General features: G+C 43.2%; 1 protein-coding gene across 8 annotated transcripts in view; it reads right to left on the bottom strand.

Annotated features, from left to right (window-relative positions):
• CTNND2 (catenin delta 2) overlaps positions 1 to 22,209 on the bottom strand; it is a 1,073,049-nt gene that overhangs the window by 119,309 nt on the left and 931,531 nt on the right. For all 8 annotated transcript variants that reach the window (XM_006120137.4, XM_006120139.4, XM_075921468.1 and 5 more), the window contains one exon: positions 15,707 to 15,880. In XM_006120137.4, coding sequence (XP_006120199.1) covers positions 15,707 to 15,880 — 174 coding nt within the window. The remainder of the gene's footprint in view (positions 1 to 15,706; positions 15,881 to 22,209) is intronic.

Raw genomic sequence — 22,209 nt, 5'->3', positions numbered from 1 at the left:
GTAGATGTCTGTGAGTTAATAGTATTAGAGGTGAAAATTGGGGAAGCTATCTTTGTAATGGGTAAGATAGCTGGGGTCTTTGTTCAGCCTTACCCATTACAAAGATAGCTTCCCCAATTATCACCTCTAATATTATTAACTCACAGACATCTACCCTTCCCCACCTCTAATATCATTAACTCACAGGCATTCAGCTTCCTTCCCCCCCCTCCCTGCATCCCCCTTCTGTTCTGAAATGTGATTTGTCCTTTTCATATGTGTTCATTTTTTTTAATTGTATCCTTTGGTATATATGGCTGTGACTATTTTCTTCCACTATTTGATCTGAGGAAGTGGGTCTGGCCCACGAAAGCTCATCATCTAATAAACCATCTTGTTAGTCTTTAAAGTGCTACATAAACCTGTATTTTGTTTCAGCTACACCAGACTAACACGGCTACATTTCTATCACTAGATTTAATAAGGCATTTGATATGGTCTTGTATGATATTCTTATCAATAAAGTAGGCAAATCCAACTTAGCTCGGGCTACTATAAGGTGGGTGCATAACTGGCTGGATAACCGTACTCAGAGAGTTGTTATTAATGGTTCACAATCCTGCTGGAAAGGCATAACAAGTGGTGTTCTGCAGGGGTCTGTTTTGGGACTGGCTCTGTGCAATATCTTAATCAACGATTTAGATATTGGTATAGAAAGTACGCTTATTAAGTTTGCAGATGATACCAAGCTAGGAGGGGCTGCGACTAATCTGGAGAATAGGATCACAATTCAAAATGACCTGGACAAATTGGAGAAATGGTCTGAGATAAATAGGATGAAGTTTAATAAAGACAAATGAAAAGTGCTCCACTTAGGAAGGAACAATCAGTTTCAAACATACAGAATGGGAAGCGACTGTCTAGGAAGGAGTACAGCAGAAAGAGATCTAGGGGTTATAGTGGACCCACAAGCTGAATATGAGTCAGCAGTGTGATGCTGTTGCAAAGCAAACATGATTCTGGGATGCATTAACAGGTGTGTTGTGAGCAAGACACGAGAAGACATTCTTACGCTTTACTCTGTGCTGATTAGCCCTCAGTTGGAGTACTGTGTCCAGTTCTGTGCACCGCATTTCAAGAAGGATGTGGAGAAATTGGAGAGGGTCCAGAGAAGAGCAACAAGAATGATTAAAGGTCTAGAGAACACGACCTATGAAGGAAGGCTGAAAGAATTGGGTTTGTTTAGTTTAGAAAAGAGAAGATTGAGGGGGGACATGATAGCAGTTTTCAGGTATCTAAAAGGGTATCATAAGGAGGAGGGAGGAAACTTGTTCATCTTGGCCTCTGAGGATAGAACAAGAAGCAATGGGCTTAAACTGCAGCAAAGGAGGTTTAGGTTGGACATTAGGAAAAAGTTCCTAACTGTCTGGGTAGTCAAACACTGGAATAAATTGCCCAGAGTGGTTGTGGAACCTCCATCTCTGGAGATATTTAAGAGTAGGTTAGATAAATGTCTATCAGGGATGGTCTAGACAGTATTTGGTCCTGCCATGAGAGCAGGGGACTGGACTTAATGACCCCTCGAGGTCCCTTACAGTCCTAGTACTCTATGATTCTATGGACATGCAAGGATTTCATTGTTGCAATTTTATGAACCCACATTTATTCTAGTGTCATTTGGATGTAAAGAGGGAAAACGGAAAGAAAACTAATTATACAGAATGTTAGTTGATGGCTTGCCTTTCTAATAACTCTGAGGCTAATGTGGACATGGATCCTACAATTGAGAAGTTCTTCTTCTGTTTTTTGTATATATAAATCTTGGTTTCTGTTATTTACATTCCAATTCATCTGATGAGCCCACAAAAATAGTTCATAGTTCTATATATTCTGGTTAGTCTGTAAGGCGACATCTAGACTACACCCCACTGTCGGCAGAGGGATGTAAATTAGACATTTCGACAGTGCAAATGAAGCGGGGATTTAAATATCCTGCGCTTCATTTGCATAATTGCGTCATGGAGCTCTTTCCAACAAGCACATTTCAAAAGTAAAACCGCGGTAATAAAAAATGAGGAGCATAGGATCTTTCAAAAAAGCACCCCGTTTTCAAAAGAACCAAATCTAGACCATGGTTTTACTTTCAAAATGGCACTTGTTTGAAAGAGCACCATGACGTGATTATGCGAATGAAGTGCAGGATATTTAAATTCCCACTTCATTTGCACTTTCAAATTGTCTGATTTACATCCCTCTGCTGACAGAGGGGTGTAGTCTAAACGTAGCCTAAGGTGCTACAGGACCACTTGATGTTTTTAAAGTTACAGACTAACTGGCTGCCTCTCTGAGATTAGTCCTCCTTAAAAGAAAGCTGCACTTCCTCATTGTCAAAAGATGATGCTGAGAGGTTAAATTTATAACTTTGTTAGACACTAAAAATCAAGGTCTTTATAAAGACTCTGGATTTATGGCTTATTAGAACAATCTGTAATCCACTAAATACCCCCCTCTTTGTCATTTGAGCATAGGGGTGTTAATGAATCCCTTTAGAGTATGTGCTAATTACTTTTGCTAAACCATCTGTTCAATCTTGCATTTATCTGTGACACTTTCAGTGCCTTTCCTATACCTGAAGAAGAATTCTGTGTAGCTCAAAAGCATCTCTTGCTCACCAACTGAATTTGGTCCAACAGAACCCATTACCTTACCCACATTATCTAACGAAGAACAACACTGAATTAAGCTGGAAAGGCTTTGTTGCAGCCAAATGCAATAATGGTAATAAGAACTTTATTGTGAGGTATATGGAATATGGGGTTTTGGTTATCACCAAGCACATCTTTGTAATGTGTCTGAAAAGCAAATTTGTCAGGCAAGGGTAGTTTTTCTGCAATGGAGCGATGTTTGCTCTCAGATAAGAGAAAATAAACATGGGCTGGTAGGATTCTTGGTAGATCTTATTTTATTCTTCACTCCCTCTATTCAGAATTACATTGTAGAATAATACTTATTAAACATTCATCAGCTAACAAATGAAAAAATCAATCTCAAAGATCAGTAAATTTCAATTCAAATATGTCCTCTTTCCCAAAATCAGGACAACATTTTGCTTAAAGAGTATTAAATATAAGATATTGTGAATACCCCCAATTCAACACTTCTAAATTTACATCTTTAATAGCCAAGTATTTACTTGTCAGATTAATTCACGGTCAGCTGCACCTATGAGAAGGGTGTGTGTGTGGGGGGGGAGTGTGAAGATAGCTCCTTGTTTCTTACAAAATGCCCAGCCAGTATTTCCTATGCATATCCCAGGGGATGTAACCAATGTGTCTGCTACTATTAAGAGGTGACTGTCAGAGTGAGAGCGCAAGTTAGCAAGGAGTCTGTTTTGAGATTGTGTTGAGACTGTTTGGTTGACGTGAGAACAGAGGCTGCTCAAGACAATCTCTTGCTGTAGGCAAAACTGCAGTGTGCCGTGTCCTTCAGCTTTTTTAAAAGCTTGCAGCAGACCCCTAGCACCTCCCTTGCTGCTGCCACCATCCCATCCCTAAACCTTGTGCAACTAGGTATAAAGCTGATGGTTCAGACTCCAGCCTGGAGCTGCAGAGGCCATTGGGCCCTGAGAGACAGTTTGACACTTGGGTTGAGCTGGACAGCCAGGAGGAAAGTCCCCTTAGCCTCTGTCCTTGGCCCTGCCCCCAGCAAGAGCTGCCTTTCCCAATGATCCTTTTTGGGCAGCTTGGCACCAACTTCCTGGGGCACATGAGGGGAACGAGCCCCAGCTCAACAGCCCTGGTCTGCAGCGTTTCTTTCCCCTGGAGTCACCAGCAGGGCCCATTCCCAGCTCATTGGACTCGAGTTATCGGGAAGCAAAGAGCCACCTCCCATGAAACCACCTGAGTTGGGAACGCTGATGCCTTGTCAAAGGAACTAGCAGGCTCCATTGCACTGGACAGAGGAGGGGTCTTCACACCACAGTCCTGCAATACCAGTCTTCCAGCATGGCGTGGCAGTATCTCCAGAGCCTGGACATGGCAGATGCAGCAGGAGCCAGAGCCTGCAGGCCATGCATATAGCGGCAGGTGCAGACTGAGTGCTGAGTTGGAACTGGTGGGTTGCTGCACTTGTGGCCCAAACTCATATAGCCCTCAGGGTGCTGCCAGTAGCAGTCCCAAGTTGCTCTGTGTCTGAGCCACAACTGCCATCTGACTGTGCCAGGGCAAGGGACAGTCAAGTAGGGGGCAGGAGCACTTCCCTGGTAGAGGGATGCTTCCCGCTTCTCAGAGCTCTGGCTGGTGGCCATCCCTGTCCCCATGGCAGCCCCAACAGCCTCTTTCCCCTCTACAGCCACCCGTAGATGGCTGCCTATAGCTGGAGCAGCCTCTGGGTGAGCGTTGAAGCCAGCACATTGCCCATCAAGGGACACTGCTTAGCTCAGTAAGGACACTGTCTGTTGCTTTGAATAAACATTATCTCCATTTTATAAAAGGCTGTTTGTTAAATACCGGTACTGACAGTGAGGATGTACAATCCTGGGATCATTTACCCACTGCATTGAAACCACCTTGACAACGCATACCATATCATAGTAACTGCAAACAAAGGTGGTTCTTTGCCTTTCCTTGCTCAATCAACTGTCTATTGGAAATTTTAAGCATTTCTTGGAGATCTAAAGTTACACTAGCCAAAGACATTGAAATAGGTACTTGCTGGAGTAACAGAGTCTGAAAAATAATACTGTCCTCCTCAAAAGGGCTATTTGGCATGTTTTCCTTTCCTGCAGCTAAGACACCCATTAATTAGCATAGCATAAATAATCCAGATAAATATTTTCTTAACGCAACAGTGTTGTTCTATGTTCATTTCCCCCAAAACTTAGCTACCTCTGCAGCACTGGGGGGAACTTATCTTTCTTTAGGGAAGTCAACAGACTTTTTTGTGACAGTCACTACCATTACATCCATGTTTTCAAGCCTTACAACCTTAGTGTGGAAATCTGGGGATGTCTATTTATCGTCTGAGCAACCTAACAAGAAGCTGCATTTTGAAAGCAGTGAGAAATATCTATCTGTCTCTACTTAGACTGCCAATTAGGACAAAGGGTCTGCAAACAATTATGATGTGGTATACAGGAATACTCAAACTGAAATGCCCTAAATTGCTTTTTTATTCTCTCCCAGACTTGAAAAATGAAGTCACCATTGCATGTACTGATGATTCTTTTAGTTTGCCTAAATCCATTATGAAACATTCCTGCATCTCGCTAATCAATGGCGAGTATGAATGTAGAGACATATAAAAGATATGAACATAAAATCATAAAAATATGGAATCAGACACATGATTTGTCTCTTTGTAAATGAGAAGCTCTGCCAATATACTTAATCATCCAGTTACTTAATAAATCAGTTGTAATATCAATGATCAAATAATTGCTCAGCTTGAAAGGGAAAGGACTCCTGTGGGAACAGTACAAGCTTTGGAGAGAGCTAGAATAAAAATATCAATTTCTGTTGCAGCAGATTGCTGCTAAATTTTCAAAGATGTGTATGGGAGTCACAATATCTGCAGATAATGGGCTTTGTGGGGCACAGCTACCATACATCTCTTTGAAGATAAATGGTACACCTCTACGTCCATGTTATTAATACAGGCAGTCCCCGACTTACGCGGATCCGACTTACGTCGGATCCGCACTTACGAACGGAGCTTTCTCACCCCGGAAGTCGGGGCGAGAAAGCCCCGTTCGTAAGCTGCTCCGGTGCCCCTGGTCTGCTGGAGACCGTCTCCAGCAGACCAGGGGCACCGGGCGGGTTCCCGCGCTTCTGAGGCTTTGCCAGAGCAAAGCCTCGGAAGTGCGGGAACCGCTGCTGCTGCCACTTGGGTGCCGGTGCCTGTGGTCTGCTGGGGACCGTCCCCAGCAGACCACAGGCACCGGGACCCAAGCGGCAGCAGCGGGCAGGTTCCCGCGCTTCTGAGGCTTTGCCAGAGCAAAGCCTCAGAGGCGCGGGGAACCGCCGCTGCTGCCGCTCCAGTCTGGGTGCCTGTGGTCTGCTGGGGACGGTCCCCAGCAGACCACAGGCACCCTGACTGAAGCCGCAGCCGCGGGGGGGTCCCGCGCCTTCAGTCAGGGTGCCTGTGGTCTGCTGGGGACCGTCCCCAGCAGACCACAGGCACCCAGACTGGAGCGGCAGCAGCGGCGGTTCCCCGCGCCTCTGAGGCTTTGCTCTGGCAAAGCCTCAGAGGCGCGGGACCCCCCCGCGGCTGCGGCTTCAGTCAGGGTGCCTGTGGTCTGCTGGGGACCGTCCCCAGCAGACCACAGGCACCCAAACTGGAGCCGCAGCCGTGGCGGGGTCCCTCGCCTCTGAGGCTTTGCCAGAGCAAAGCCTCAGAGGCGCGGCACCCCGCTGCCGCTGCGGCTCTGCTCCCCGTGTCCCTGGTCTGCTGGGGGGGGGGGGGGCGCAGATAGTGTGCCCCCCCCCCCTGCAGACCAGGCTTTTGTTTTGGACTCTGGGGCAGAGCAGCTGGGGCGCTGCCGATTGGTCCTGCAGCGCCCGTGGGCACTACTGGACCAACCCGGCAGCACCCCAGCTGCTCTGCCCCAGGTCCTGATTCAGCCGCTGCTGGTCAGTTTCAGCAGCGGCTGAATCAGGACGTCTGGGGCAGAGCAGATGGGGTGCTGCTGGGTTGGTCCAGTAGCACCCCAGCTGCTCTGCCCCAGGCGTCCCCAAGTCAGCTTCTGCTGAAACTGACCAGCACTGACTACAGGAAGCCCCAGGCAGAGTTGCTCTGCCCCGGGCTTCCTGGAATCAGCTGCTGATCAGTTTCAGCAGCAGCTGACTTGGGGACGCCTGGGGTTCTTAAGTTGATTCTCTATGTAAGTCAGAACTGGCGGTCAGTTTCAGCAGTGTCTGAATCTGGACGCCAGTTCCGACTTACATACAGATTCAACTTAAGAACAAACCTACAGTCCCTATCTTGTACGTAACCCGGGGACTGCCTGTAGCTTCCTTTTTTACCTTAGTCACAATAATCAAAATGAAAAAAGACAGTAATCTGGAAAATTATTGCTCAGATTGGCACACTTAGTCTTATAAACCATGCTTTCCAATGCTTTACACTTCATGGAACTGGGGTCAAATTAGGCCGAAAGTTAATGTAAAAGTGATCCATACAGATGAAAATTATTTCATTTTAACAGAATTAGAAAGATCAAATTACTGTCCTCCTCTTAGTATTGTTGGTGGTTTCCTATGTTTTTCTGCTAAACACAATGAAATTATGCATTCAGCAAAAAATTTGGACTACCAAAAACTAAACAAAGCTGATGTTTTTAATGGATATCACTTGGCTCAATCTGTATCGGGGACGGACGGACGGACACATGCACGCACGCACGCACACACATGTATTTTATCCCTCAAAGGATCTGTGAAGTTTCTGAAGGGTAAGGGGAAAATTTAAGATGTAAGCTATCAAAAACACCTTGCCTTTCTGCACAGAGTAATCAGAAAAGTTTGGCTTCCTAGACTGCTGATGGCTAAAGCAGCATTCATCTATGTTTCTATGAGTATTCAAAAACAATGATTATGATGGTGTGTTTAGACAGGAGGATTCTGGAAACATTTTGGCCTGCTATACTTACAGATAAATGAACTGACCTCATGACTGAACTTATTTCATTTATGACAATTTCTTTGTCAAATTATTTGATTAATAGATCTCTCGCTCCTATAAAGAGACTCAGATTTCATGAGAATGGGAAAGAATGTTAGATATTTGCCTAAGGAATAAAGCCAGATATCTCACCTGACTATCTCAAAAGTACAGACTAGGACCTGGAAATTAATTCTATTTACACAGTACCTGATGGTGATCAGAGACAAGTACCTAGTTATAAACACTGAATTGTCTAATCAAAAGAACACTAAGTTACCCATCTATGCTGAGTGAGCAAGCAGGGAAAATGGAAAGAGAGGGCCTGAAAAGAGTGCAGGGATGAATGATAGGTTCCCACGCTCAGAGGCTTGTAGAAATATAAGACAAAAGCAGAGTGACACTGGGTGAGATGAGAGATGATATAAAAACAATAGGGACTCAAGAGAGAATCAAAAGGCAGCCACAGGAAATGAGAATAATACTATGTGCAGATGATTTGCATGCAGCACATACATTTAATTTTGAAAATTTAATTGATTTTGAAGCATGAACAGAAAGTATTTCAGCTTCCAAGCTACACAGGCAGTCAAGAGAGGAGAATTGTTGGGACACAAAAGGAAATGAAAAAGGATCGAAGAACCTCTTGCAGCTATTTTACTACAGAGCTATGTCTACACTGCAGGCTTCTTGTTCAAGAACTGTTTTGTGCAATAATTCTTGCGCAAAAGGTCTTGTACAAGAGCGCATTCACACTGCCATGTGCTTTTGCGTAAGAACATCCATGACAGCGTGGATGTTCTCTTGCGCAAAAAAATTCTGATGGCCATTTTAGCCATAGGTGTTTCTTGCGCAGGAAACCCCTATTGCCCATCCACACTGCCTTCTTGTGCAAGAGCTTTTGAGCAAGAGGGCTTATTCCTCATGGGGAGAGGAATAACTCTTGTGCAAGAAGCCCTCCATTCCAAAGCTTTACTGTAAATTTACTTGCACAAGAACGCACGTTCAGTGTAGATGCTCTGCAAATTTTTGTGCAAGAACAATTGTTCTTGCACAAGAAGCCTGCAGTGTAGACGTAGCCCAGGTGATTATGCTGTCAAAGGAAATGCCATATCCAAGTTAAATATCACTGTTCAAAAACAAAACATGGAAACCCATAGCCAAAAAGATTCCACATTTCATCTTCAACTCTGTAGCACATAAACAAGATTGCAGCTGAGGTGATCCTTTATTTGGAGACTTCATACAAGCAAGCCACCAGTTCAATGGATTGGATCCGCAAGGTGCTAGATAGCATGGGGTATGTCTACACTACCCCGCTAGTTCAAACTAGCGGGGTACTGTAGGCATTCCGCACTTGCAAATGAAGCCCGGGATTTGAATTTCCCGGGCTTCATTTGCATAAGCGGGGAGCCGCCATTTTTAAAACCCCGCTGGTTCGAACCCCGTGCCGCACGGCTACACACGGCACGAACTAGGTAGTTCGGACTAGGAAGCCTAGTCCGAACTACCTCGTTCGTGCCGCGTGTAGCCGCGCGGCACGGGGTTCAAACGAGCAGGGATTTAAAAATGGCGGCGCCCAGTTTATGCAAATGAAGCCTGGGAAATTCAAATCCCGGGCTTCATTTGCAAGTGCGGTATGCCTACATTACCCCGCTAGTTCGAACTAGCGGGGTAGTGTAGACATACCCTTAGATTCTAAACCTTAGAATGAAATGCAGCATGTAGGAAGAGTGCTTCACTGCCTGCTGACCAGCCAGAGAGATGGGAGCTGACTGGATCCTTGCTCCCCACAATAATTAATTTGGGCTTCTTGGACCTCTTGAGCTTTTTTAACTAAACCAATGTCTCTCTCCATAGTTATATCATCTAGGAACTGTGGTTTTAGGATGCTACAAGTCTCACTAACTGCTATTTTTAGGTTCAAGGAAGGGAATTTTCCATTAGGGCCAAATTAGCTGAGGCCTGGTAGGTTTTTCCACCTTCCACACAGCATAACAGAAACACCATTCAGTTAAAGAGATATAGGCTACAGAAATTAAATATTAGGAATTATGTGGATGTTTACTTCACCATGACTTGCAGCCTGTGCCTGGTGCAGATAAAACGCTAAAGGGCCAGAAATAAGAGATGTGAGATTTCATTGGTGGACCTTGTATCTGTGGGGAAAAAGGGAAAACCCTCTTTGGTACCTTCTGTTCCCTTCCCAGTTGAAAGGATAAGAGGAGTTAGTGGAACAAGCAGAATCCTACGGGTGGCGGAGGAGAGTTTACTCTAGTGATAGGCTGTATGATAAGAGCCATGTAAACCCAGCACTAGATGCACTCAAATGTGTTATATGGGGAGTTGACATGGGACTCCAATGTTATATTTCATAAAGCTGAAGCCTGCTGCTTAAAATCCATTGCAGTGTTGCACCAGGTAACATTACTGACAAGACTTTTAATCATTTAAAAGCACAAGCAAAAAGTCCCCCAAACACTCAAGTTTAGAAAACATAAAAATATGCTGACATCATGATCATGCCCCCATAGCATTCCAACTCACATAAAAAATAAAGGTTGTGTTAATAAATAATTTAGGAGGATTTATGCATACTGACTAATAGTGTTAAAATATGAATAAAATTGCTAAATGGTGCAAAAGAAGGATTATGTTTTGTTAGTGCAATGTTGATTTACAAAAACAGAACAGAAAATGTAAAACAAATTATGGAAGTCTGGATAAATAGAAATGCATTATAACAGTGATTGGTAGACAGTAAATTAATATGCAATAGGGAAATTATAATCAAACAAGTGAACAAGGGGCAATGTCAGAAAAAAAATTTGGACAAGAGATAGAGCTTCCTGGTATCTTAGAACTCAGTACTTTTCGGCCCCTACCTGTTCTTTCTTATTGGTTTATTCTCTGTCATAAGTGTAGGCTCAGAAATTATAAACGATAATGATTCTGTCTGAAAATTTATGAAGATAAAGCTAGAGTAAGCCTAAATTGGGTGGGTTTGTGCCTAGGTTTCCCACCTGACACCTGAATAATTAAAATGTCTTGTTAGTAATTTTGCCTTTTGCATTTTGAAATGCTTTATTCAGTGTAGAGACTGGCTATTTAGTTGTTTCCCAATACCTGTTTGTTTCATTATTCACTTGCATATCCTGATCAATTTAACATCTGCAGTATGATTCTTAGGTGTTAAATTGATAGGCATTTTTAAAAAATCTTATGTAGAATAGATAGATATACAATAGTCCAAATTCAGATACATGTATAAAAATTCCCAGTTAAGTTACCTATGTACCTGAGGGTAGACTCTGGCTTCCAATTAACTTAATTTAGGCTTTGTTAATTGCAGGATTGTTGTTGGTTTTTTATTATACTTTGAATATAAAGCCAAGTGACTCCGGCCCAGATCATAAGAAACCTGGCACTTCGTTATCCTTGCAAGACAGAAAAAAATGCTGTCAGATGACCCAGAAAAATCCTGAATAAAAACATTCAACATTTATTAAAAGAATGGTGACTGAGGAATTCCTCTTACAGGATTCAGACTTCAGGATATAAAAAAAATTAGAGGCAAAGTTGTGGAACAACCTTCAGGCTAATGCATATACCAGAGTGATGTAGAAAAAAGATTATTATTGAGCAGCCAAAAACTGAGTTTAAAGAATTCAATTTGAAATGTGAATACATCTCATATATGCATCTTCATGTATAGGAAAGGAAGTATCTGGGCTCTTACTGTCTTGGTAAAGACCAAAAAATAATGAGCATCCAAAGGAAACTCAAATAGGTCCTAAACTTGGTGCCATGCTAAGATTATATTGATTCCACATTCGTTGTAGTCAGAGATGCCAAGCCAGCAGAGAACCTCTATGTGAGAATTAGAAGAATTGGTGAGTATAGAACCTAAATAACAAAAGTTGAAAACTGCTGCCACAGTTTCATTATGCAAAGAAATTGCAGTCATGGGTGGACCTGAGGCTTACATTTTTCAGCTTTGGCTTTAATCACGAAACATGGCGGCCAACCTTAGCCGACATACACACACATATGAAAGGGAAAATATATGCCCTAGAATGAAAGACTACTGCCCCATGCATTTAAAAAGATATTTTAGCTTGGCTATAATCACAGAGCTACAGACTGACTGTTATACTTTGTATTTGAGATGAGCATCTGAGTCTAGGGCATTTGGACACAATTTGGTCATTAATACCAATGGAAGATAAGTATCTTCATCCCTCAGACAATTTTATCTTTTTAAAAATTATTCTAGGTTTTCTCTTATCTCTCCACTCTCCCTTTTTGGGATTTTGGAACATGGCCTGTCTTACAGGGCTCACCTTTTCTGCAGTGGGACTGACAGATTTGCTGGGCCTCTGGGCAAGGGGTGATGGTGGTTCTATGCCCCTGGAAGGGGAGGGGCTGAGGCTAGCTTTTCCCAGGCAGGCTCAAGAGATGCCTAGAGTGGACTGTGCCTATCCCAGGTAGCCCTCAGCACGCTGCATGGGGCTCCAGCAGCTACTTCAAGGGCCTAAAGCTCTAGCCACTGATGCTGCCTCACTAGCAGTGGCGGGGAGCTACTGGCTCTATTGAATTGCCAGGGCACTGGGGCAGAGGCCTCCTTTAATGCCCCCATCAGCAGGCCTACTTTTCTGACACAGTGTAGGATTAGACAATTATACAGCCAGAGAAAGGAAAAGGGTTAGTCATATCTCAAAAAATAATACTTGTGACTGTAAACCTTTTCTGGAAGTACTGTCTCTTCATACGTATTTGTACAGCTGAGACCCTGATGCTCTCTGAGGACATTTGGGTATCATTATAATACAAATGGGAATAATAATTATTTGTTTTCAGCACCACTGACTTTCCTCCTTTTTTTGTTTCTTTCATTTTACTTTCGACTAGGTCTGACTAAAAATATCTTAAGACCAGATAATTTCAAACTCCATCCCTTTTTGCACCAAATTACCTCACAAAACCTGGACTCTCTTGCACAGCAACATCCATGGTCTGGCAGGACCATGGAAGTTCCTGAACGAGACAGGCCCAGGGCAGGAAAGCCAGCAACTGAGAACCCCGCGCATAGCAAGGCTCGTGGCAGTAGCAAGGCCACCAGGGCCTGATGAAATGCATCCTAGAATACTCAAGGAGCTGATAGAGGAGGTATCTGAGCCTCTAGCTATCATCTTTGGAAAATCATGGGAGACAGGAGAGATTCCGGAGGACTGGAAAAGGGCAAATATAGTGCCCATCTATAAAAAGGGAAATAAGAACAACCCAGAAAACTACAGACCAGTTAGTTTAACATCTGTAAACACTTGGAAAGTGGCAAGGTGATAGGGAACAGCCAGCATGGATCTGTAAAGAACAAATCATGTCAAACCAATCTGATAGCTTTCTTTAGTAGGATAACGAGTCTTGTGGATAAGGGAGAAGTGGTGTATGTGGTATACTTAGACTTTAGTAAGGCATTTGATACAGTCTCGCATGATGTTCTTATCAATAAACTAGGTAAATACAACTTAGATCGGGCTACTATAAGTTGGGTGCATAACTGGCTGGATAACCATACTCAGAGAGTAGTTATTAATGATTCACAATCCTGCTGGAAAGGCATAACAAGTGGGGTTCCGCAGGGGTCTGTTTTGGGACCGGCTCTGTTCAATATCTTCATCAATGATTTAGATATTGGTATAGAAAGTACGCTTACTAAATTTGTAGATAATACCAAGCTGGGAGGGGTTGTGACTAATCTGGAGGATAGGGTCACAATTCAAAATGACCTGGACAAATTGGAGAAATGGTCTGAGGTAAATAGGATGAAGTTTAATAAAGACAAATGAAAAGTGCTCCACTTAGGAAGGAACAATCAGTTTCATACATTCAGAATGGGAAGCGACTGTCTGGGAAGGAGTATTGCAGAAAGGGATCTAGGGATCATAGTGGACCACAAGCTGAATATGAGTCAGCAGTGTGATGCTGTTCCAAAGAAAGCAAACATGATTCTGGGATGCATTAACAAGTGTGTTGTGAGCAAGACACGAGAAGTCATTCTTACGCTCTACTCTGCGCTGATTAGGCCTCAATTGGAGTATTGTGTTCAGTTCTGGGCACTGCATTTCAAGAAAGATGTGGAAAAATTGGAGAGGGTCCAGAGAAGAGCAACAAGAATGATGAAAGATCTAGAGAACGTGGCCTATGAGGGAAGGCTGAAGGAATTGGGTTTGTTTAGTTTAGAAAAGAGAAGATTGAGGGGGGGACATGATAGCCATTTTCAGATATCTAAAAGAGTGACATAAGGAGGAGGGAGAAAACTTCTTCATCTTGGCCTCTGGGGATAGGACAAGAAGCAATGGGCTTAAACTGCAGCAAGGGAGGTTTAGGTTGGACATTAGGAAAAAGTTCCTAACTGTCAGGGTAGTCAAACACTGGAATACATTGCTCAGGGAGGTTGTGGAATCTCCTTCTGTGGAGATATTTAAGAATAAGTTAGATAAATGTCTATCAAGGATGGTCTAGACAGTATTTGGTCCTGCCATGAGGGCAGGGAACTGGACTCGATGACCTCTCGAGGTCCCTTCCAGTCCTAGTATTCTATGATTCTATGACTGGTCAGATCCAGTGCCACACCCCGCCCAACTAGTATGGTAGATTTGTGGCTACGCAGGAGCCCCTTCACCAGTTTTAGATTGGAGGAGGAGATTTTATTTCCTATATCCGCTGGCTGCTCACCTCATTATTGTCACTCTATGGGTGCAATGCATGTGCAGCACATTCAGAATCAAGTCAAAGTGCAGACATTTTGTTACATTACGTAGCTGAGTGTGATGGTCAATGGCATGTTATAAGTCTGGTGGATTAGCGTGATTTAAGCACCTAAATACAGAACTGGATATCCTCAAAGCACTTGTTTGAATATAGTGCTTCCCAACTTCTCTAAGGGCAGGGTTGTACTAACAGCTGTTTGAGATGATTAGTACTCTCATTCCATCAGACCAAGATATCTCCCCCCCCCCCCCAAAAAAAAGCATGTGACAGATTTGGTAAAAATTCAGGAAAGGATACTGTCACAACCACTTACTCATTTATTTAAAATATAAATATAGTTTCAAAATCTGGTGATAAAATTATTAAACCAATTTGTTGTAAATAACTAGACACCAAAAACTGGATGTTTTGATCACACATATCTGAAAGGTGGAGGCACAAACAATATGTTAGACTGAATTCAGAATTTCCCTGCCTGTTTTTTGCTCATAACCATAATATTATAGTATTGTTTTGTGACTTTATTTATTTCTTAAGGGGAAAAAAGGGTGCTAGGGTTTCTTGTCTTTGTGTCACTTCTTTGTATCTTGCTACATTCTACTCAGTTTCTCATAAACACTGCAGTTTCTGCTTTGATATTGCAATATGATTGTCACCAGTGAAATTGTTTTACTCATTTTCTATGGCACTAGCAGCATAGAGTTGCAGTATTACCACTTTTATTCATTTTGATATTAGGCCCTCAGGAACAATTTTTCATATTGAATTAGATTAATGTCTAATGAATTAATTTTAAAGGCTGTGTACTGGAATTTCTTAGGAAATAGGAATAAATGTAACAAACAAAAAATTCTGCAATTTAAATTTGACTCTGTTTTCCAGATAGTTTTCTGAAAATATGCAGCATTTCTTCCCACTTCAGAGTTGCACTTATATCTATAACACCTTTATTCTTACCCATGTGGGCTTCTTAGGGTATGTGTACACTACAGAGAAGAACTAAGCTGCCACTGTCGATTTTTCAAAGTTCAAATTATTGGTCCAGTGAAGATATGCTAATTTGAACTGAGAAGGGTGCTCCCATCGATGTAGGTAACCCAGCTTCTACGAGGAGTAGAGGAAGTCAAAGGGAGAATGTGCTTCCTGCAGTGTGGACAGCACCAAAAGTTGAGTCAAGCTACTTCAACTTCAGCTATGCAATTAACATAGCTGAAATTGCATATCTTAATTTGACCTTATCCCATAGTGTAGACATACCACTAGAGTTTAAAAAGTTCTGAGTAGTAGTCCATACCTTCCAGCTTCCTGCAGCCAAGTTCTGCAGTGCACCTGCCGCTCCTTCCAATGTGTCTGGATTTGAGCACTCAGAGAGAAGTGTGAGGTAGGGTTTGACTATTGAAGGGTGCCACAGCATCTGGATTCCTTTTGGTGGTTCTGCACAGTCCGGGAGAGGTCCTACTCCATCCCACTGTTGGAAAGGAGAAACCAAATGTGACAAAGCATGTCAATCTCACACTCTTTATATAATCTTTATAAAATAGCTTTTTATTGTTCTATGTAGCTGGCATGATGAGAGCAAAGAGCTTTCAATGCAGAATTATTTTTTCAGGGGAATGAATATCTATTGGGACACACATGTATCAACAGACCTTAATAATTCCCTTAACAACTTGAATAACAAAATTTTATTTTTATATTTGGCATGATCCTTTGTGCCCTTTCTTTCCAATGGGAATCACATTCAAAAAAATAAATTACATGGGGCATATACTCGCCACCACTGATAGGGAAGGAGAGTAAAGGTGACTAAGAAATAGCTTTCCTATACCAAACAGCTACTTCTAGCCTCTTTGTGGCACTTAAACTGGTACTCAGTTCTAGCTATTCTGAACAGTCACTGATTTATTTCATGAAATCTACCCACCAAAAAACTTTCTTCACTAACACAGAATTCTGCCTCCAAAATTACCCACCCTGTTGTCTCAGGTGGGCAACATGCAGTATGGGGCTTAAGGACTGATCTCAAAAGCTATCAGGAGTAGACGTGTGAGCTTTAGTCCAATGGAAAGAGGAGATTTCCTTTTTCCATTCCAACCTACAGGAGTCACATCTAAAAAGTCCTAAGATATGGGACTTAAATGTCAAAACATTTTTATGCACAACAAAGCTATTTTAGGTCATTCTAAAGGTATTTGTAAATGCAGTACTTATATGTTTTTCTGACTGTGCATTATATAGGCAGCAGAATACAAAAAGAGAATATCAGTAACACTTTAAAATATTTTCAGAAACATTTCTAATACAGAATGTGTGATGATCTGCTTAAGCTGAAACAAAGACAAACTAGCAACAAGCCAGCATTTGGCAGAAATAATTTTGCCTTCATCCCCACTGCCTCTGTCAGCCTGCCCTGATCCCAGTCATTCAACGGCAGTAGAAGTGGTTGTAACAGGCTGTGGCCTTGCACCCTGTTAGAGTTAATTCTTTCTCTCCCTGTGAGGAAAGAGGAGAGGAAAGTAGTAGCAGCTTTAGATCCCTCAAACTCACAAGGGGCATGGCATGCACGTTCTCATCACTCCATGGCCCAGCAATTACACACCCCAGTTAGCAGGTGAGCATTAGTCCAAAGACTCAGCAGGTGTGAATTGACATGGATCTGTTGACTTCAATGATGCTATGCCAATGTAACGCACTGGTTATTATGTTTTGCAAATAAAAAAATAGAAATACAAAGTTAGCTAGTCTTTCAACAATGCAGATGAAGAGCCCTGTGTGGATACAACATTTGTATCTGCATCCGCATCTATATTTGCAAAAACTGAGCCATAGATATCAGATCAGGCATCTGTGGATGCAGATACTGGTGAATACAAAGCAGATATATGCAAATTCGCAGGGTTCTAGATACAAAATGTGTGTCCACATCTGCATCCATAGCCTCAAAATGAACTGCAGATATCTGCATCCAAGTAAAGCAGATAACTGTGGATTTGCAGGGCTCTAATTATGTGAGAGCAGTTGCTAGAATATATAACTCATTGGACAAAAAAGACAATATATAATCAATGGAAAAGCAGTCTCCGGAGGCACTTTCAAATGCCTAGAAACAGTAGCAAAAATCACCTCCTAAAAGGGTTGAAGTTAAACCCTGCTGAATTTAGTCACCATGAAAGGGAGCATGATGTGCTTATGAAATCATCTTGTTAAAATTCTGCTTTCAAACTAAAGAAAAGATTGGTTGACTTTCCTGCTGGTGAGAGAATTCAATCCCCCTCTTTGAGCACAATAATCAGCCCTTCCAGAAATTACTTCAAGAAGGCTCATAAAAATTCTTATAAAAAACTACTTTCTTCCCCTTAGGAACTACAGTAAACTGGCTGGAGTTTTAGGGATTTGAGGGGGGAAAGATAGGAAATTCCTTTTATGAAGTGCCCAATTCTGTGTTTGAACCATTGGCGTAAGTTCATTTGCTTTAATAGAGTTACTCCTGATTTACATCGGTACAAATATAATCCAAATTCAGGTTAAGGTCTTCACCTCTTCCCTTCTGATCCCATTTCAAGTTACACACCTTGAACACTGCTATCCAATGATATACTGGGGTTTTATTATATTTCTCAGGAACAAAATATAATGCAGGAAATATATTAGCTGTGGTGTAGACAAGGGATGGGCAAAGTTCGGCCTGCCTAGCATTTCTACCTGGCCTGCTCTCCTGATTAGCAGAGTGTACAGGTAGTATGTGTTCAGCTGTCCTTCCTCTCCCTCCCTGTTCTATCCTGCAGCTGAACTGCTTCCAGGATCTTCCTCTAGGTAGCTGTGTGGCAGGAAGGGAAGAGGAGAGTGCTGAAGTCAGGGTGTCCCCCTGCCCCTGTACCTCACCTCTGCAGAGCAGGGGTCAGGGAGAGCAAGTCACACAGTGGAGCTGCTCCAGTCTGAAGTACGGCGAATGACTGAGATGAGTGCCCTGTCTTAAGAGGAAGTGCACTTGTTTCTAAGATTTCTGCAGCAGCCAGCTCGCACTCGCTCTCTCTCTCTCACAGACATGTGCACACACAAACACACACACACATACTCACTCTCTCAAGGAAGGAGGGAGAAAACAGAGCAGGGTAGAGTTCACTGTCTTAAAGAGACAGCGGACGATGAAGGTAAGGCTGGGGTAGCCTCCATCCCCACCTCTTCTGCTGAGGCCCCACTCCCCATCTCGGAGGCTAGGCAGAGAGCTATGTGCACCTACCAGCACCACGGGAGGGGAGGAGAGCAGGTGGGTGCATGTGCCCCAGCATCTCCAGCCTGGACCACCATTATGCAGTGGCCCCCCTCTCGAGGTTGGAACCCCTGGATTTCATTTTTGAGGTCTGCTGAAAGCTGCATGTTCTGATTCCAGGGGCCATTCTTAAATGCAGCAGAGTTTGAGCTGCTTGCAGCTTTGCCTTTGGGGCAGGGAGTTTGTCATAAAAAGAGAGGCAGATGATTAAGAATAACAAAACGCTGGGCACTCCAGTAATTGAAGGATGATTAGATCATCATGAAAACATTGCTGAGTACTCCATTTAAAAAAGAGGGATAAAGAGTAGGAATAAGTGTGCTGCTGGGATTTGCATTTGGATTACTGCGTTAAATTTACAGATGTTCTTAAAAAGGGGTGAACAGGCACTAATCCAAAGTTGACTGCAAAGAACTACAAAGGGATTTCACAAAACTGGGTAATTCGGCAATACAAGGGCAGATGGAATTCAGTGTTGATAAGTACAAAGTAATGCACAAGGAAAAATCCCATCCTAACCATAGGTACAAAATAGCTGTTACCACTCAAGAAAGAGATTTTGGAATCCTTGTGGATAGTTCCTTGAAAACATCTGTTCAAAGTGTAGTGGCAACCTAAAAACTGAAACAGCTAACAGAATATTGGGAAGCATTAGGAAAAGAATAGATAATTAAATGAAATACCATGTTGCCTTTACATAAAGTCATTGTATGCCAACATCTTGAATACTATCTGCAGATCTGGTCACCTCATCTAAAAAAAGATGTTTTGTATTTGGAAAAGGTACAGAAAGGGCAATAGAAATTATTAGGCGTGAGAAACAACTTCTATATGAGGAGAGATTAAAAAATTGGGACTTTTCAGCTTGGAAAAGAAATGACTAAAGGGTGGGGGGATAGGTTAGATGTCTAGAAAATCATGAATGGTGTGGAAAAATAGAGTAAGGAAATGTTATTTATTCTTTCACTAACATAACACAAGAATCTAACTCAAATTTATAGGCAGCAGATTTAAAACAAACAAAATACATTATTTTTTTCACAATCAACTTGTGGAACTCTTTGCCAGGAGATGTTGGAAAGGACCAAACTTTAACAGGGTTCCAATAAGAACAAAAGTTCAAGAGGGATAGGTCCATCAATGGCTACTAGCCAGAATGGGCAGGGATAGTGCTCCTAGCTTCTGTTTGCCAGAAGCTGGGAATGGGCGACAGGGGGTGGATCATGATGATTGCCTCTTCTGTTTGTTCCTTCCAAAGCACTAGGAATTGGCCACTGTTGGAAGACAGGATACAGGGATAGAAGACCTTTGGTCTGACCCAGTATGGCCATTCTGATTTTCTTATATAGAGCTGAAATGTATCTTCCCCTTTGTTGTAATCCACTAGGCCCCACTCCTCTTTCAGAGCTGAGATAGAGCCAAAGAGTCCTGACGGTGTCTATCTCTCCACAGAGTTAGTAAGAAAGGAAGAATATACAATATGAATTTTAAGGCTAACCAGTGTCCCTTAAGTGACTTGCCACGAGATGTCAGAATATGTTAGTGTTAGAGCTAAGTAGGTCTAATATTTATTTAATTTTCTTTCTTTTATATAGGAGTTAGATACAGGACTCCTGTCGACTAGCTGCTAAGTTGTCTGCCAAAAAAAGTACAGTTTTCCAGTACCTTGGTAGCCCCTGGATAGAGATGATTGTGTGTGTGGGGGAGAGGGGACGGAGGGGAAGGGAGGGAGGATAGGGTTGGTTTCCCCTCTCCATTTGGTGCTTGGGTTGTACTAAGTATGCTCAGTAACATTGTTGAAGCCTCTGTCCTCAGTCCACCTCCCCCATGCTCTCACTCTTTTCTCTCCCCCGATCATGGCATGCACAGGTCAGCTCCCTCCACCAAAATCTAAAATGGTGCCCCTGGGCAGGCAGCACGTGGCTCCAGCCTCCCTGGCCAGGACCACTGGGGGCATTAACGCTACACCCTCAGGATGCCTACAGCAGGTGTTCAGGGGGCAGAATGTGCTTGGGGCCAGGCTAGCAGTTTGGGAAGGCTGTGCCTTCCCCGTCTATTGGTGTTTCTCAGAAATTTACCAAGCAGCAGCCAGCACACATACTCTCTGTCACACACCCACACACTTGGGGTATGTCTACACTGCCACCCTGGTTCGAACTAGGGTGGCTAATGTAGGCATTCGAACTTGCAAATGAAGCCTGGGATTTAAATATCCCGGACTTCATTTGCATATTCCACCATTTTTAAATGCCCCATAGTCCAGACTAACTGCCTGCGGCTACACACGGCACGGACTAGAGAGTTCGAATTAAAGCTCCTAATTCGAACTACCATTAAACCTCCTTGCAGGATGTTAAATCTCCTTGAGATTTCGAATTACCATTAAACCTCAGACAGCAGCAGCGGCACAGGAGCCAGCAAACAGAGCTGTAAACAGGGAAGTTTGAGTGGGAATTCTGTTGGAGGAGAAGTTTGTATTTGGTTTTGTATTTGTATTGTTTGTATGTATAGAGGCTTGTAGGGGCGGAGTGCTGGGAGAGAAGCTGAGCCCTGATTAGGGGGTGGGGCTTCACTGATTAGGGGTCCTATAAAGGTAGCCTTCTAGTCAGGCAGCAGCACAGACAGCAGCAGCGGCACAAGAGCCAGCAAACAGAGCGGTATACAGGGGAGTTTGAGTGGGAGTTTGTAAGGGGAGTAGTTTGGATTGTGGGACTCGTTTAGGGTTTGTTTTTTGCCATGGGGGGTGTTTTGGTTTGTTTTTGTGTTTGCCAGACTAACAGGATTTAGGTGAGAAGGCTGATTAACACAGAGATAGCAGTGGCTATGACCCAAGCAGTGGAAGACACAATGGCTACGTCTACACTGGCCCCTCTTGCGGAAGGGGCATGTAAATTTCACGAGTCGTCGTAGGGAAATCCGCGGGGGATTTAAATATCCCCCGCGGCATTTAAATAAAAATGTCCGCCGCTTTTTTCCGGCTTTTAAAAAAGCCGGAAAAGAGCGTCTAGACTGGCCCCGATCCTCCGGAAAAAGTGCCCTTTTCTGGAGGGTCTTTTTCCTACTGAATAAGACCCTCCGGAAAAGGGCACTTTTTCCGGAGGATCGGGGCCAGTCTAGACGCTCTTTTCCGGCTTTTTTAAAAGCCGGAAAAAAGCGGCGGACATTTTTATTTAAATGCCGCGGGGGATATTTAAATCCCCCGCGGATTTCCCTACGACGACTCGTGAAATTTACATGCCCCTTCCGGAAGAGGGGCCAGTGTAGACGTAGCCAATGAGAATGAGTGGATGTGGCAGCTGTGGTGTGTATATGATTCTGGAGGGGGTACCTGAAAGGAGTTTTGTTTGCATGAAGTGCCGCCTAATAGAACTGATGGAAGAAAAGATCCGAGGATTGGAGATGCAGGTGGAAACTCTGGTCGAGTTTAAAAGGGAGTTCAAGCAGATGATGGAGCAAAGGCATGAGGTGGCTGAAGGGAAATCTTAGACATGCAGACTGAAGCAGGAAAAAAGGCCTCTGAGGGGGGA

This window comes from Pelodiscus sinensis, chromosome 2, assembly GCF_049634645.1.
Source record: "Pelodiscus sinensis isolate JC-2024 chromosome 2, ASM4963464v1, whole genome shotgun sequence".
In the NCBI taxonomy this organism is placed as follows: Eukaryota; Metazoa; Chordata; order Testudines; family Trionychidae; genus Pelodiscus; species Pelodiscus sinensis.
This window is presented reverse-complemented; position numbering and strand designations above follow the sequence as displayed.